The sequence below is a fragment of the Daktulosphaira vitifoliae genome, unplaced genomic scaffold (genome assembly GCF_025091365.1).
Source record: "Daktulosphaira vitifoliae isolate Bord-2020 unplaced genomic scaffold, ASM2509136v1 Scaffold_2, whole genome shotgun sequence".
Lineage (NCBI taxonomy): Eukaryota > Metazoa > Arthropoda > Insecta > Hemiptera > Phylloxeridae > Daktulosphaira > Daktulosphaira vitifoliae.
In genome coordinates this window covers 11799405-11819023 of record NW_026099573.1, presented here as the reverse complement: position 1 = coordinate 11819023, position 19619 = coordinate 11799405, and the positions used below count along the sequence as shown (strand labels likewise).

The window sequence follows — 19619 nt, the reverse complement described above, 5'->3', positions numbered from 1 at the left end:
TGTTTTATTGATATCTGACGATAATTAAATCACTGCCATAAAATCAATCTAAGCCTATTTGAAACGAATTTTAAAAAATTAACATACCCACCAAAAGGTACATGATTTTCGACTTTAGAGCCGGTTACTCAATAAAGAAATGTCGTCGAAATGCACTATTTTTTTTATCGTATAGTATAGAAGAAAATCTTAAATTTTTATGTAGTTGTGAATGGTGTGAGTATTCTGTTGCCATGCAAAACGCTTTAAACATTAAACTGAATATTATAAGATTTTCAATCATTGCCCGATAACTCCTAAAAATCCAACAGCTTTTCTTTTTTCATCTTAAAGTACATGATATTTCTTTTGGTGTAGGTTTTTAGAGCATAATCAAAAATTTATATTTGAAATTATATTTGTATAACAATGAAACCAAAACAAAAACATTGTTTAATACCTGAAACAGTGTGAAATGGAAAACACACTAAAAATAAAACATATATCACATTTACATTGTGTACACAATTCGGTTAATATTTTACTTTCTTTGCTTTTACTCTGTTCAGTTTTCTTTGGCCATCGATTTTATTATTTATTTGGCGTATACTTCCGACTCTTGTACATGTTAGCTCAGAGTTTTTCATTTTCTCACCCCCACCCTCCGGATACTCCCTTTTCCTACAACCGCAATTCCCGTTTGGCTTTTGGACTATACCGGCGACGCGACAGCAAGACGTTATTACGACGTACAACCCCGTCGTACGTTTACGTGCGGGTAACGCACACAAGTCGAGGGTGGGTGACGCAAGGGATGTTCCATCCTTTCGTTACTCGCCCTCCGAGCCGTTTTTTCTTGATGTCGTTTTTCAGTTCTTCTCTTTTTCTCCCCCGTAGGCACAAAACGACCAGAGTAATAACAAACGCGCGACGGTCGTGTGGTAAAGCAGAAATGGCTAGCGCGTGCGCCTGGCGCATTAAGCAATGGCGGAGTAATGGCATGAGAGGCTAGGCGGACGGGACGCACTGACACTTAGCGAAATTAAACCCCTCGAGCAATGGGGAGGCAGGGTATTGCTGGCAACGCGCGTGTGTAGCGACACTGTTCCTCGTCCATCACCGAACCCCCTTTACCCGTAATGCTCGAATTTTCCTTATGCCCCCGACTGATAAAAGCTCGTAGTATGCGTACGCACAACTCGACGCCGCCGTCAAAGCATTTGGCCAGAGACCGCACCGCGGAACCCGCCACACTAAACTCTCACACGCGTTCGCACTGCTGTTCGGCACGCACTACAAGTGAACCGAATCACCGGCACATGGCCGGCCGACCCGTCAACGAGGACGACAACCGCTCGACCCTCATAACCGGTTAATATTTTTTCGCCCGAATTTGATATATTTTTGTTTTTTTTTTTTTTTTATTTAACATTTCACCGAACGCGTATAGCCGCAACTTAGAACATGCGTTCGATAATACATTTTTCTTTTAAAATGATCATTTACTACGAATGTTGAAATGGAAATTTGTTATTCAAGTTGTTTTTTATGACTTGTATACTTACATTTTATTTTTATATAAAATATATTTTTTATACACCCGACATAAATAGATTTCGTTACTAATATTAACAACACAGACAGCATAATTTAACAAACTAGTGCCGCCGACGTTGGTTCCATCGGTATGTCCACGGTTCTCCGGCAACCACCATCTTCGTCGCCATCGTCCGGAGGAACGCCTCAACCATCACTTTTACCTCACTTACATCACCACCACCATCACTTTCAACACCATCATGGCCACCATCTCCTCAATCCGGCGTCTGTTGCGTCTGCCGCTGTCGACTTGCAAGTCGCTGTGCACAATCCAGATGTTCTGTTATCACTACTATCGAGAAATAAAGCTTTAGAAGGTGAGACTCGCTAAAGTATTTGTTTTGTTTGTTTTTAATTGTTTCGTTCGTATTAATCGTAAAAAGTTCGTCTCGCTTGGGTATACATAAATGTATTTGCCAGAACTAAGAGTGTTTAATGACATTTAAGATGTTAAGTTAAATTACATGAGTTGACATAGACAAACCGTCTTAATAATTTATTATCATTAGCATAGCCGGTTATGGTACCTCTTTTAGTCGTTTTTTTGTCATTTTCTAGTAATTACTCGACTGTAGTTATTATCAATCGAAATTAAAACTACTTAATTTACACTGGAATTACGACTTTAAAAGGAGGAAGCTAATATTATTTATGAATCATAAGTAATATGACTTGTCATAACTCATGATATGTAATACTATAATTATAAGCGTCTTAATGACAACATTTTTACGTATCAACTTAAAAAAAAAAAAAGAGCGCTATACAATTGCAGCATCGAATAAATGCAATAAGGGAAACTAACATCGTTATAACTGTACAAAATCAGAATTAAGTAATACAAAAAAATATTCAATTAAAAAATCGATATAATGTATCCTGCTATTCCTTAATGAACGCATGGAAAAATCTAGATGAATTAGCCCAGTGATCATTACTTAGTTTTCAATGATTAAGCCAGTGGCATAGTCAGGATTTTTCAACGGGGGAGGGGCAGAAAAATCTCCAACAAATTTACGACTACTTTTTAATCTCGTCACTTCATTTTAGAGGCAAACATTGCAGTCAATGTAGGGGACCCTGTGGCCTCATTATTGTTAAGCTCCGAATTAAGGGAGTCCAGAGAATAATTGACAATGATATGTTTGAATCAAACGTAACACTCGGTAAAATTAATATATTAAACTGCACAAAAAAATGTATAAAATTTATAGGTAAGCGTTTTAAAAATCGAGAAAATAACAATTATTTATGGTTGTGCGACAGTAGGAAAATGTTTTATTAGAATTTCGAAAAAAACTTAAAATTTACAATTGAAATGTGAATTGTTTACGATAAAAACTAAATCGACAGAATGAATTGCGACACGGCGAAAATAACAAAAGTTTAACAGGCACTTTGTGTTGCCAATTAATAGTTTAAAAAATATAACTATGACTCGAACACAAACGCGTACATAGTCAGGCACACTAGTCAGTAACAAGTTATCGCCGTTGTTAGATAAAATACATTAATTCATCAATGGTGTTCATTAAGTCAGATGGTTTATTAAGAAAGTTAAAACGAAAATATGCTTATACCAAAAACATCAATAAAACGTTTGAGATAACCGAAAATACAATACGATATGATTCTAGTTTTGGACAATCGATTTATATTGTATTTATGCACTGGAATTTTTAACACTGCGTGAAATTTTATTGTTGAGAGCGTACAAACAAAATTACAGACTATTCGATTTTTTAGCTCGTGTCACTCGTAAAAACGGCAAAGTCGAAAGGTCATTGGGCGCACATATTGCCGGACAGAGTTAAAAGTCCGTGTAAAACTCTCGCTGTCGTAGCTGAACGCGATGGAAAAAGGTGAACTGGCGAACGCGTCCACCTCGTCACTTTTCAGCGACGGGCTAATGGATATGAGCGGCGTTAAAATATTTTCTACTCCCTCGGCGATGTTTTGCGTGATCATCGTCGAAAACATTAAAAGGCCAATACGAAAAGGCCGGCAGGGAAAACAACGGAGATAACCATCGGGTCGCGACATACGGTGGCACTCGATGGCGGCGACATGAAAAGATAAAGTGCGCACAAAATAGCCGGACAACTGTGCCACCTGTTCCGTATGGATAATAACCGCGTTCAGTCGTACATAAGTAATATGAATTACAGACCACCACCCCCAGCCGCCCCTTATTAGTCATCGTTACCCCACGCGACCGTGTAAGCGCACGAGTTGACTAGTTGCATGCCGACTGCCTACTACACTCGGAGAGCGCATTACGCAAATGGATTTCCAAAAAAAACTCTAGTCCTCGACAAACACAAATTTCCATTACTTCTATCCAACTACGTGTTTGTTCGATGGCAATTTTCGACGACGATAAAAATATTACCGCATTCAAATTCATCTGTCGATTTAACACATAAATAATTTATAAAAAATTTATCTTGTTCATTCAACATACGCGATTAACTAACTTATTCAATAGACAATCAAGACGGGTGGATAACGGTTTTTTTGGCCAGTTGTTAGAATTTGAAAATATACGCCGGAGGAGGCGAGACACGGTCGTTATTAGTAATTTTCCTTAGTAGTGCTCGTCTAGTTATAAAAAAGTCAATAGCTCCGAAATATTGGTCCGAATGATGTTTAAGTCATTTTCTCAATTAGATCATTATCTAATTAATAAACTAATTGTTTATGTATGTTGCTATTGAAAAAATAAACATTGTATATAACCCGCATAGAAAACCCTTACAAGGTATAAACATAAAAAATACTTGGTTGTTGACAAATTGAGAAATACTTGTAAGTAAAACGAAAAATATATTATTTTTATTTTTCGATTAATTAAGTGGATCACGATCAAATGTATCCAACAACCAATAGATATATGGATATTGTACACGTATTGTGTTTACTTAGGATGCGACAAACGAATAATTTGTTTCACTATGTATTTCAACATAACGTACACATAAAAATTAACGCGGTGGCCAAATAGGGTTTCGTCAGCAATAGCATCCCGCCGTCATTAAAAGTCAACGGCTTCGTTTCATTGATGAGGCTTCCAACAAAAACATTAACGCTGGTAATTACAGTTATCATTTTAATTTGTTTCGCTCATTTCTAACATCCGAGTAAGTGTTTCATGTCACGAAAGTTCTTCACGGAGCGAGAACATTACGGAAAATTAGAACCCCCCGGGATTTTTTAGAGCGTTAAAAAAAAACACGTTTAGAGTCGACCCTAGAGTAAAGACATATAACTTCGTTTACTTGAGGGGAAAAAGACAAAGGTGTACGACGCAAGTTTGGTTTTATCGAGTCGTTCGGGCGCCTTTAAAACGTTCTTATTTAAAAGCTAACGAACACCTCTTTACAGCTGTTTGCCCTTCCCCAGTCAGACCGAAAACTATAGGAGCTCGGAAAGGTTAAACGACTTGCTCCTACGCCACCGCATTTAAGTAATGAGCGATAAAGCGAGAACGACGGCGGGTGTTGATTAAAGCCAATAAGATGTTTTTACACCTGAGCTTTTGCATCATATGCCATGCTATGTAGTAAAGCGTTTTTCGCAGAGCTCTATTAACACTCGAGATTTTTCCTCTCCCCTCGACTATTTACTTTTATACGTATGACCCGAATAACAAAGTCATAACGAAATTAAGAAGAAAGGCATAAAAAAGTATTTGACCCATAAAAACCAACTAGTTGAAAAACATGCTGAATACGGATTTTTAGTGGCTATTTTTAAGCATACAGAACCCTTTAATTCCACATAACCGGAGTTTTATTAAGTAAAGCAACGACCCGCAATATCAATTACATACAGGCCTAATTAAACACTTTGACCGCCGACATTTCCCTAAGTGTTTATACGGCATCGAGCCGTTTTTAGTAAAAGTGCACATTGCCTTTCAAAACATTTACGAATGGAACGTGTGCGATCACCTTGTACCCCGTTCGAGTATACAACGAAAAGTTGAAAAACGGCTGTACATTGTATACGTGTCATCGTACCATATAGTGATGACATAATAAAGTTTAATTGAAATAAATATCGAATGCTTAAAACCGTTTGTTGTCCGGATAGGTCTCGTTGGCCTTATGGTCTTAGTTGCACAGTCCGGTGGTGTTCAGCTCAGCGGGATATTTTCAAAACTAGAGATTAACGGGCGGGGACAAAAAAAAAAGCAATGTACAAGAGAACCGAAACCAATCGACCGATGAAATACATCCAAATGTTTCACTTAGTGCAAATGCTGCTTTTGCTAAACGGGCTAGCAGTTATAAAATCGGCCAAGGGATTACCATTGATTATCACTGCTAAACCTTTCCCCATAGGATAAGTCACAAACGCGCTAAGGACCGACATATTATACGAGCCAGAAGGGGACACGCGTTGTACACGTCGTATTAAAACAGTCCGAACACTTAGAGGGTGAAGATTACCATAAAACACCAATATACATTTACACAGATACGGGGGAGCTGAGCAAGCAAGTGAATAAGTGAACAAAACGAATTAGGCGTGACAAAAATTTTCGCGATTGTGGGGGGGGGGTAAATCTCGATTTGACGCTAAATCGTCCACACCGCATCGTCATTAGGATAATCGACCCTACACAAATACCAAAATATTTAAACTGACACGGTTTTGTAAGAAATTTCAGATTGGTAAATTTTATGCCGTAAATTTGATTTTTAAAAGCATTTGAGTTTTTTTCCCGTTTGTTCACTGAGTACCCTAAAATTAAGATGCACTTCCATTTAATTGAATTTTTTTTTCTTAATTATTATATTTATTACTTTTACGAGATCTTGTGCAACAAGTATCGAAGAAATATTTGTTTTTCGTGCAGTGTCACGTTCAAGTTTTTAGTCGTTATCATTAAAAAGAACACATCGAGGTTTCCTACGATATAATAACTTAATGTTGTCAGGTTAGTACTGTTAGTTTGGCACTGTACAAATACTGTACAAAAGGCGGTTACGACACACGTCTTTGTTGTCATACTGTGACACGGTCAAATACAACCAAATATTTTCAACAACAAAAAAAACCCAAGCAAAAATAAGAAACAAGAGCTTTACCACGCCTGTCATCAGTTTTACAATGTCACATGATTTCGCACAGTTGGTAAAAAAAAAAAGTTAATAATAATATAAAACAGAAAATTACTCATTCATTACATTTCATACAAACAACGAATAATATTCGTCTTTGTTGTGTTTAGCGCGTGTGTACATTAATAACTACAATAATAATTTGTATTACACTAAAGGATGACACGTGACTTTCTACGTCTGGCAACATTGTTTGCTCATTGCTATTGTATAGCACAACTCCATTCCGCTGCCCGAGGGACTTCCACCCTCTTTCGATGAATACATAACAGCACAAACCGTACCTTAAAAATCTCATGATTTGTCGCCAAACTCGGTCGATAACTTTTTATTATGTACAAATTTCAGTGTTCCTAATGCATTTCCAAGAGACCTATCCACCTTTGTTTTGCCTACTAGTAACTTTTTTAACGCGTTCTTTAATCCATCAACACAATAACGAAACACGTGACTGCGCATCCCTTCGCGACAAAAAACATCAATCAAATAATTCTAAAGCGTCCCCAACATCGATACAAGTTTATAAAATAAAAACAAACACAATAAAATGTCTACCGCTGCGATGTTAAAAAATCCAACACTATCGGCAATAACGATAATTTATGTTGTTCCGTCAACGCCTCGGTATCAAACCGTTTAGTACATTACCCTACACTACTCTCTCACTACTCTTCAATTTATCAAAATCTTTGGTAAAACTTTAGTACTTTAGTAGGCATAAAATTTGACTAGTTATAAGTTGTTACACAACATAAATAATTGGTCAGATCAATTTTGTTCAATAAAAAGTCATTAATTATCTGAATAAATATGTGTACCTACTTATTTATGGATAGCAATTATTTGCATGTACTTAAAAGTGCACAAGGCGAATCAAGTTAAATGTAAATAATGATTCCGCCGAATTGTGTTTGCCTTTATCCTCAAACAAATAAATCGCATACGAACACCCTGATTTCTCTTTTGTTTTTTAAGATAACGCTGCATTTTTCTTTTGCATATTTGTTTTTAGCAATGTACGCCCGTAGGGAATTATTTTTCATTTTTTACCACCAACTATTTGTTTTTTATTACTATTGTGTGTATCGACAAACCCTCAGCTTTTCTTTGTCATTACACTTTTAGACACTATCCCTACGGTTTCGCTAAGTCAATACGCCAGATTTTTCAAACTCAAACAAAACCAAAAGCAAATACTAACACACGCGCAACGCAGGAATATGCCAAACAAACAAATGTTTGTTTCGCACTTGACCTTAAGTTCTTGATAAAAATCAATAATAACTTGATTTTTTTTACTAAATCTTACAACTTTTTTTTTTTAATCGTTTGTTATCGTAAGAGTGAAAAATGACAGTGACAACGACAGTGTTTTTTAATTGCACAAGAGACACAGGAAACACATTTATACCACAGTCGAAAAAAGGAAAGTTTCAATTGTACGGACTTAACAACAGACGAAAAAAACATAATTAGCTGTAATCGTCTGCTTACATTGTGAAATGTCTGTAACCGAAAATAGAAAAGTCTAACGCGGTCGAATACATTCACTTTGTAGAGGTACGAGTGAGAAAAGGAATCGCCGGACAAGAAAATCTGATATTGAATTTTTAATACTTAATATTTCTGGATACGCAGGCAATACATAATTTATTTTTGCTGGATGCTAAAAAGCAATAAAATCGCATCGCTTTATTATTATTATTTGACTACTTATTTCTGTACTCTGAACTCTTGTGTCGTAAATAAAATATTTAAAAAAACCCTTTTATTACATAATTATATGTTTCTTGGTAAACATTGCTCTGATTAATGGTTAAAGTTAGACCGACTGACCTGCCCAAAATAATAACAATAATTATAAATCGTGTGTCGATAGGGGTGCGCCGTTTAATTTGTTGATTGAAACACACACTCGCCTAAATGGCATAAAACGGAACCCAACGTTGTGGCTTTGCTGGTATACCAGTGTCTTAACCATCTGGCACATACACACGCGCATAATCTCCTCCGCTGTTATTGCCACCCCCTCAATTACCACCACCTGGAGTCGCCGCTGCACTCTTCACCCGTCAGACTGAACCCAGTTCCAGTGTAAGCATACTAACTATCTCTCATAATATTTCTCCGTCATCATTTGTGTATAAAAAACAACACGCGTTCATTCACTTAGTGTTTCTACTTCCCATTATTCATATGGACGACTACCACGGTCGAAAATTACTCCTGAATTGCATTGTTCATCTCATTATGTTTTATTTGAAGACAAATCGAATTTAGAAAAAATTTAACTCGAGAGCGAAAGTTTTTAAAAATCCAACTAAATAATCAATTTGCGCTACAGCTTTGAAAACATTATTCGTACACAACGTATACACTTCTGACATGTAATCGCAACAATAGTCTTAAAAAACTGAATGACAAATCATGCGGTACATATAATGTAGCTAAATTATAATTGTACTCGAAATATATAGTATGAATAACAAATGTTTACACTTGTATAATCTAAAAGTGATGTTGTTTTATCTCAAAAATGTTTATGTTTCTCTATGTCATAATTATATGAGATATTCTAAACCATTTAATGACGCGTTCCAAAAATAAAGCTGTATGATTAGTTAATATTTTCAAATAACTATAAAATTTAAAATTATCATTTGATTTATAATTAATTACTTGTGTAGGTGTTATGTATTATTCTGTTATCTAAAGAAGTTCCTAAGCATTATAATTAAGACGTGGTAGGGACAAGTGATCTAAGTATAAGGATTCATTAGCAGGGTGTACTCGTTTTTATAATTTGTAAATAATTATTGAACTTGAATTTGTTCACAGTATTAGTGTGAATGAACAGAACACTTTGATATAATATAAAAATTATTTTTGAATTTTCGGAATTTAGCCCTTCAATTTCAGTAAAAATAACTACAATAGTATTTTCCATAATTGTGTAAATTTAGTTAACTCAAAAATATTTTAATATATGTATAAACAATTGAACTTATTAAAATTACATTAAAATAATGTATTTGTATTTGCAAAATGACTGCAAAAGTTGTTTATTTTCCATCAAACAATAAAAAGCCAGAAATCATTGCCAAAACTGTTGTTGCTATTCATTTTACAAAATCTAAACTTACAAAATATAACTCAGAGTATTTTGTACATCATCACTAAAAATCAATCTATTTCAAAACTAATCAAGCAATGTTTGAAAAAAAGAGTGCCCTCTTTTATTAAAACTTCTTGCCCTTCTTTTCTTATTACTTTTTACGAAAGGTAAAAAATAATAAAAACATGTTACGGTATTCACTTCCAGTTTTCCCTGCGAGCTATGTATATATATATTTATATATTTTTATTATTAAAATGAATCAAACGGCGCTTTTTTCTTTTAAGATTAAACATTTTCTATCTTAGTTGGAAATATTAAAAATTAAAGGTTATCTGAACTGCATTTCATTTACAAAACACAATGTTTATTAAACTCTTTCATAGATATGTCTGTTACAATATCGCATTTGTTTTGATTATTGTTCTTAGTTTTTTCTATTTAAGTGCATATTTTTAATGTCGAGCTCTGATCAAAAAGTTAAGCCGGCGGATCGAGTTAAATCCTTAAAATATTTTTACTACGACATCATATCCGTGAGTTTAATAATATTATACGTAGTGTTTGTTCATGCTGTTAAAAATTTCACGGATGATGATATTACTATGTTTACACAAAGGGGACAACGCATTAATATGTTTTGTTGTGAGTAGCGGAAGCTGTAGTGGTTTTTTTACCCACTCGAAAGTATAGTTACATAGTCATGGATTAACCGATTAACCCTCCTTTCATACATTTTGTATCTGAATTTGAAAATAGATACAATATTCAACAACTTTCTTTAATTTTTTTTGTCATATCTAGCAACTCGAGTTTTCGATAACCTTAATTTACAAATGCAGTAAGCGAAATTGCCATGGTCGACGTTTGGAAACGAATGCAATCAAAACGAAAGAGGAGTTCCATCATCACCATCTGTTATCGTGTATACAGTGTGAGACAAGGACAAGTAACGGGGAAGCGGTTCTGCTATTATAAGCCCCTCTTCTAATGTGCTAGCTCGTGCCCTATCGACTATTACAATAGTGCACTGCACAAAACGACGAATACCGATATTTCACTCGTACCGCATTTGAATGGGGCGAATATGAAGGGTGATAAAAAGTCTGTAATTGATATACACAATAATGAGTATTATTCGAAACTAACTCGTACAATGAAGTATTTATACGAGTATAACACACTCGTTTATAATAATTGCTATGATAAGTGTGATAATTAGTTGAACCGTTTATTTGAGAAACGACCTAAGTCTCAACATGTTGACTATTAAGTCTTCAAGTTACACATATTTTTTTACTTAATTATTCAAAAATCTTCAAATTCGACATTTTTTGAAAAGCTCAATAAATTTTAAAAAATATTCAACAATTTCTGGATACAGCATGTATACTGAAGAATATGTATCCAGTGTCTGGTGAAGACGTTTCAGTTGTCAACAAGACAATGATAGCTTAAAACTCTTTTTTACTGTTTTCTGTTAGTTTATAATATTTTCAATTTGCGTCGTTTCTCAATTCAATTATATTGTTAATTATTAATTTATATAAATATAGGAAAATTTCGAAGATACGATTTTATTAGGACGGTAATGAACATTCTCAAAGACTTAACGCAAGTTTAAATCATTAATTTAAAAAAAAAAAGAAGGTATCCAGATATTTTATCGACTTAATAGATTCCGGAATAAAAGACATACTTAAGTTGGGATCGAGTTTACGATTATAGCTAATTGAAAACATAACATTAGAAGTATTTTACAATCGAAGGGCTTTAAGTTATTGTACCCGCAGACACTAATTTTTTTTACTTACAATGTTATTGATAACATTTTGCACTTGAATAGTTAACTATGAAAAAAATTAAAGCAATAATATTTATGTAAATTTTCTATTGTTCCGTTATCCATACACTACTTTGATAAACGTCTACGAGTGGCTACCGCCAGAAGTCCGTCGTTATTATTGTAATACTTAGGAGCAAACGACCCCTTTGTTAATGGTAAAATAAAAAATAAACACTTGAATCTTTTGTACGCGGGTAACTACAACCCGTTTATACAGTAACAACCTAGTTAGGGTTGTCTGTATATCAAATCTAATATCATTAAGCCCAAAGTATCCGGCTATAGTTATCAATTTATCGCTTATCTTACGAATGAACGTATAGGGATCTAGGGGTGTCCGTTAAAATAATGGTATGACGTTTATTGTTATAATATTATTATACAATTAACCATTTTAGATTGCACGATTGTATGTTTTACACATGCGTACACTTCAAACCTATTGACAACCATATTTATTCATAAATCTGCTTTACAAGGCAAACAAGATTTCCAATATCACAAATCGACATTAAATTGCGTTTAATCCAAAGAGCAGTAGCGATAATATTTAAACCATTTCTATGGACACTCGATAAAAAAAAAAAATTTGAGTTACCCGACAAAAGGTAACGACGCAGCATGTCATCATTTCATTGGACGAGATGGAAAAATGTCAGCCGTTCATTCATATTACCTTCAAACTTATCAGATTGAAGTTGGTGCCAACTCGGTTGATTTTATGAGATATTTTACAGCGCAAAGGGTGTTTTCAGAAAACGACTCCGAGTATAATTCAATTTGTCTAAGCGTACCAAAATATATACCCCAGTGTTTGCAGCATACAACACAATTGTTTTCGACGCCCGAAACAATAATAAAATTGTAAGTCTGTCCTGGGAATTGTACACAGAATAGATCCGTGTGTTATTGTAACGTTCCCAGATTTGCGTCCCGATTGTGTAATTATATCGGATTAAAAAAAAAAAAAAGGGAAATATTAATATAGTAACTATATACACTAACGGCTCGTGAAGTGTGTTGGTTAGAGACGACCAGTGTGCAAGGAGGGGTTGAATTTCGATAGCGGTGGGAGTGTACGACGAACATTTAATGCCAAAGACCATGCCCCGTACTGTGTGCTCCTGTGTTTTGTTTGAGAGTCGCACGTGATCCGCACGCGCAATGCGTCAAAAAACAGTGAAGACAAAATAAAACCGCGACCGTCTATTGTGGTAAACGTTTTGAAACGACCTAAATATGATATAAAAAATGACACGCTTCATTTTAGTTATGCACACATTAATTTCATAATGGTACATTTTTACTGGCGCTAACAGCGACATCACTTAACTTGAGGTTGTTTTACTACGATGTTTACCAACCATTTTGCAAAATTAAACCACAAAACACACCTCTTTCTTATATTCATTCAAAACACTAGTCACTGGTAATGGAAATTCGCGTAAAAATGTTAATAAATTTCACAAAAATGGAATTAAGAAGTACCAAATCACTTGATGAACTACCCCAAAATTAAAAAACCTTGTAACGTACCTAAATATATATTTTTCAATATTTTATTAGAAAAAAAAATGAGACACTATCTGGAACAACTAAAATAATTGTAGAAACTTATTAAAAAAAAAAGCTGAAGAAAATGTGTAATATAACTGTAGAAACTTGAAAAAAAAAAGAATAAAAACTTGTGAAAAAAATTATAAATGACATTAGAAAACTTTTGAAAACTTGTAATATAACTGCAGAAAATAATAAAAAAGAATTTATAAAATAATAAAAATGATGTAAAAAATTTTTTAAATTGTAAATTGTTTCACAATTTCCAAGAAAAAAACTATCGGAAACCAATTTAAATTTGACCTAAGTTGGATATCTTTACCAAGAAATTAAAAAAATAAAAGTATTTTCTACGCATAATGTGGGATTATTATTTTCTAAAGAAATATTTTATTAAGTCACTAAAATTTAATTATATAGTGTTCAGTAAGTAAGGAAGCGGGTTTCTATCGTTCTCATTATTTGTAACAATTTACCTGCTTCCTTACCTACTGAACACCCTCTATAATACCAATGATCATCTAATCAATTAAATTTTATACGGATTTGTGAATCCAATGGAAGATAACAAAAATATGCGGGTAAAAGTCCATATTGGTCAATAATTGAATTTAATTATGTAGTATAATTCCTCAACACACTTTTAAAAACAATCAAATAACAGTTACTAATTATTTTAAATATTAATGTTGATATATTTTATTATTTTATACCACGTTCATATTGAATGCGTAGGTGGTTTTCCTCTGTTATAATTATTATCTTAAATTTTCTTAGTTATTTTCGATAAAAAAGGATTTACGTCAAAAAAAAAAAGATTACGAGACAGTCATAATTATTGAACGAATTTGTTCTCCTCTAATTTTCAAATTTGCAAAGTTTGAGAATTTTCAACAAAAAATAGTATTTGGTAGCCATTTTCACCGTTAAGACAAAATAAAGTCCGAAATTTTTTTTTCTCATAATAAAGTACATTACATAAGCTTTAATTTAAGGTATATATAAAAGTGTCAGTATTTCCGGAACACTTTTAAAAGTTAAGTTGAAAAAGTGGTCATTTTGAATGCCTCCTGTGAAAAGGTAAAGAGTCAGTTTTATAAAAAAAATATACCAAATGATCAGTAAAGACATCATGCATTTATAAAAAAAATTATATTGATCCATATATTTTTCAAAAAGTTATGGCAGTTTTAAGTAAAAAAAAAAAATATGTCAAAAATTAGCGATTTTTCAATTTGTAATTTTTTTGGAAATTTCTCCCATTTAAGAGGAACGAGGGAAATTTTTCCAATTTTTGAGGATAATGTCTTCGACTAAATACGATTTGTGATCTTTTGACGTATCGTTGAAAGAAATCGGTTCGGTGAGAACTGAGAAAAAGTGGTAACAGACACAAAAAAACACATCATGGTAAAATTAATACCTTCTCAGCTACGCATTGAAGCTAAAAACATTTTTTTAGTTACATATTTTTTTTGATTTATCAATAATGAATTACTATCTAGCATCATTCCTTACAACTTTTAAGGATGTCAATTCTATTTTTTTTAATGACTACATGCATATTTAACTATCTTATAGAATAAAAAATGATCTAATTTAGAAAATACTGGCCGATAACAAATTTATGATCAGTACTATAAAAGTTATTAATATTTTTACAATGACCAAGAAATGTCTTATGATATCAATAATCATTCTTATGCCTCTACTACAGTCTACATTTAAACATCGCTACTTCCATAGTACTGTTCCAAAAGATTTTATCTATATTTAAAAAAAAAAGTCGTAAGGCCTAAAAAAAAATTTAGTTTCTTTGTGTAGCTAAGAAGTTATTGATTTTACTTTTTTTTATATTGTCCGTATACGCCATTACATCCGCTCCTACTCGACTTATTTTGCTCAACGGTACGTCAAAAGATCACAAAACTTATTTAGTTACAGCCATAATTTTGAAAAATTCGTCTCGGTCCCGGTAGTAAATTCCCCAAAACATTACAGTTGTTACAAACAGACAAAGTTGAAAACTTTAGTTTTCACTTTTTATTGAAATAAATTTTTAATAAATGAATTAATGTAAAATGTTTCTTGGTAATACTTTTTTGCATTTATCTTGCCAATGGTATACTTCTTTTGACAAACATTAACTAAAGTACCGTGAGTTCTTAAAAATCACAACGAAATTTTTCAAATTTTTTATTATGTTCTAAAAAACCGTTCTTCTTTATCTTACATTAAATTAGAGCTAATAAAATGTACTTTAGAAAGAAAAAAGATTAACTATTCGAAATCTCGATTTATGGATGTCACGAGAGTGAAAGCCCAAGATCATATAGTATTCAGTAAAAGTGACTGATTTTAAAGTGTTTTGCATAGCAACGGAATACCCACACCATTCACAACTAGATAAAAATTTAAGATTTTCTTCTGTACTGTACGATAAAAAAAATAATGCATTTCGACGACATTTCTTTATTAAGTAACCGTCTCTTAAGTCAAAAATCATGTAACTTTTGGTGGATCTGTTAATTTTTATAAATTTGTTTCAAATACCTATAGATGGATTTTATGGCAGTAATTTAATCATTCTTAGATGATATCAATCAATACTATTCTAAAAAATGATTTATATAACGAATACCGAAAATATATGTAAAAATTGTGTATATTTCGAGTACTGGATAAAAGACTCCTAAAAAATTACACCGAGTATTAAAAACTCTCTAATTTATATTGAAATGGATTTATAAATTTTAAAGTATTCATTAAGTAGTTTTATAAAGTTTTTTATTTTACAACAATATGTCTCAAAACAATTACTCTACATGTATATTATTTTGAAAACGCCGAGTCGATTTAAGAGTGAAATCTGAATTGGTAGAATGCAAAAAGTACAAAACTTGCTTTTTTTAAAAATAAAATAAAATTAAAAATATTATTATTTTTAGTATTTTTTTGTGGCTTTTTGTGGTAAACAGTTAAATATTTTTTTAGTTTTAAATCGATATTTTTAATATAATTTTATTATTAAATAATTATCCAAGAGTGATCAATCTTTATTATATAACTTGCCTTCCTTTACTTATATTAACTGAACTTAAAAAAAGGGATTTGAAAATAAATAGATTAAATTTGTGAGAAGTAAGAGCACAATAAAAAAAACTTTACGGAAGGCAAAAAAGTATATTGTATGTGAATTTATTTGATTTTCTACTAACCCCTTTAATAAAGCCGCAAAAATGTATTTATATGTTATTGAAGATTTAATCTTTGAAAATACTTACTTTCAAATGGATTATTTGGCATGTGCCAATCTTAATTATCAACGTTTTGTAATAATTTAACTTTCAAATTGTTAACAAACATGAGATTACATCAGACCTCCAAGTCGTTATCAGTTAACGATTATTCTATCCATGCACATGATTTCCCAGCGTTTATTTACTTACCACATGTCCCTTTAACTGTCTGTAATTCGATTTTACGGTAGCGACTAAAACCAGCGATGTTTTTAGAGGAGCATTGATAGAAAAGACTAAGGACATCGTAGACGGGGGGGTTGTGAAGAATAACTGTTTTTGAATCACGTGCCAAACCGATGCTGAACGCAAATAATAATTAGGTTTGATGGGTATCAGGCGCCCTCTTGGGGTTTAACACACGCGACCTGTCCGGCACCACCGCTTCCTTTCGAATGCCAACCGTCTCCTTTGGGAATAGCCCCGTGAAATTATACTATACGGTTTTTATCCGCATCATAATCATTTATCATTACTATACTGCTCATTCTGCCGTCTGTTTTGTTCTTTTTAGAAAATAATTCACTTTGTACTCAAAGCTCACGTATATTATAAAGTATACCTTATAAGACTTCCTGCTGTGAATTAGTCGTCTGCTGTAAGTACACGTGACCCTCTCTGCGACTTAAACCACTACTAAAAAGTTTAGTACAGTGAGTTTGGTATTTCAATAGTGTAGATTAATTTTGAATTTGAATAAAATATCATAATTAGAAAAAATATTGAATAAAGGAAAAAATAGAAATAAGACACTCAAGCTCATCTCTAAGGGTAGTTAATGCAGACATTTGCACTTATAAGGACTAGCTAATCAAATTGATGAGCAAAAAATTTTTGCTTAGAATTCAAATAAGGCGTAATTACATAGTTATGGTTGTTTCGATAAAAAAGCATGGAATTAAATTGTCTACTATCACTAAGTCTTAATTCAAAATAGTTACAAATATTTTTTGCATTTTACCATTACTTAAGATACAATTAAAAGAATATTTTTAATGTGACAAGGAGTGGACAGAGAATTATTTAGTCCAATGTGTTAGAAAAAAAATGATTTTTTTTTGCTAATTAATTCAATTATTTTAGGCAAATGTAATCATTTTGGTAGACATAGAGATATCAAATGATAAACCCTTAAATTTTTTTATAACATATGTGCTCAGTAAGGTAATAGTTCAATTGTTACAAACAATGAAAACAATAGAAATCCGTTTTTTTACTTACAGAACACTCTGTATAAGACCCACTTATCAATGAACTTAAATTATTCTAGTCCTTCTAAAGATTTTACCAATTATGCGCCTATGGGATTTATTATAAATTTTTTGTGTAACCATTTGTTGTACTATATGAAAAAAGTACATTTTTTTTCGACTTCTGAAACGCTTCTAAGTCCATTCATGAATGAGACGACTTTTATCATATTTGCGTTGGCTACATTTACTAGATTAAAAATTCTTACTTAACTCAGTATTTCTCAAACTTTTATCATAGTGATATTGGATATTCATTTTGCTTTTTTTTTTTTTGCGATTCTTATTATAATGGATGGAAACCATATTTTTAAACAAATCCGAATAACTAGTTTGCTTCCCGCCATTGAAAATCACTGATTTTACTTCGATTTTAGTAAAATTGTTCGTCGCCTTCTTTTAATAAAGTAAAATTTCATTAAAGTTATAAGTAGAAAATATTTTATTTTTACTCGCAAAACTAAAATTCGAATAGAAATTATTTCAGCCGTTGAACATAAAACATGAGTGAACTTGCACCTATACCACTTACAGTAATATGAAATTAAAGCAGCTATCACATATATTTCAATAACACTATCGTCAAACAGCACATTAGAAGAATTATCGAGTAACGTGCAGGGCGAGTTGGTAGGCGACAGATGGCCAATAGCATCCAACAGTTAGTTCGATTCGAAGTCACATTATTATTATTGTCCTGCTTGAAAACCATACCCGGATCGCAGTTAGACGGCTTTTTATTTTTATAGACCTTACTTATATACATATGTACATAATAAATGTGAATACCGAGTACAATTGCTTGCGAGCTAAATCTATACAGAATAATGTGAATGCACAGTGCTATTTTATTCTAGTAAAGACCGCAGCATACAAAGACGGGTTTTCTATTATACAAAATGAATTTTCCCTTCTGCTCTGACATTAAAAGCGCCGGTACTTTTATTATGGTATACAATATTTAAACAGCTTTGATATTTCTACGGTAGAAATGATTAATAGCATAACATTACCACCTAGTGTAATGTGCAAGTCACCAAAAAACCCATCGATTTTTTCGCGCGTAAGATCATTTTTTTAGTAAAAGTTCATTCGATTTGTATAAGAATTTCTCTAACTCGGAAAGCTATTTTTTTAAGTCAAACACGCTTGAATTTAAATTTTATAAACTTAAACTTTCAGAACAACTGATGAATTTTATCTCAGCATAACATTTTTTATGTGAATTTGATTAATTTTTCAATTTGTTTTTTCTCGTGAAATTTAATTTAATATTAATTTAAAAATATATTTATACAAATACAAGTTAAAATAATAAATAGAAATAAAAAAAAACGAAACGCCCTCACATTAAGCTAACCATACCATATTTTTTAAATTTTAACCGTCGAAAACAATTTTCTACAATTAATAAAAATTACTTCATTAAGCTTCTCTGAAGTTTAGATCATGGATGTATTTATGCGATTGATTTTAGGAAATTATTCAGTGTAATGATTGTTGTACTAAATTTAATTTAGTAAAATTAAAGTTTATTTTAAATTAATTTCATTTAAAATACTAACAATTTGAAAACCTCGAGTTTAGGTCTTACAATTTTTTCTAGGGTAAGAAAACATTAATAGATTTATCTCAACCAATCTCCTTACCCTAAACAATGTTTAAAATTAATTTTATAATAATTTAATAATAGACAACTTTTGGCATTAATAATAACTAAAGTTTTATTATGGTACACTTTTACAACTTCAATTTAATTAAAAAAAATTTCTCAAAAAAAGAAAAATATTACTAACGGCGTAGATATTTTTATATATATAATTTTTTTTTTTTTTTTTTTTTTTT

The 19619-nt window shown here is 32.2% G+C and overlaps 1 protein-coding gene across 3 annotated transcripts in view; it reads left to right on the top strand.

Moving 5' to 3' along the window:
- Positions 1-1182: 1182 nt before the first annotated feature.
- The window catches only part of LOC126898935 (LIM/homeobox protein Lhx3), a 27524-nt gene continuing 9087 nt past the window's right edge, over positions 1183-19619 (top strand). Inside the window, exon 1 of one of the 3 annotated variants that reach the window (XM_050673349.1) lies at positions 1183-1895. In XM_050673349.1, coding sequence (XP_050529306.1) covers positions 1667-1895 — 229 coding nt within the window. In that variant the 5' untranslated portion in view covers positions 1183-1666. The remainder of the gene's footprint in view (positions 1896-19619) is intronic. The other 2 variants (XM_050673350.1, XM_050673353.1) reach the window with 2 other exon arrangements.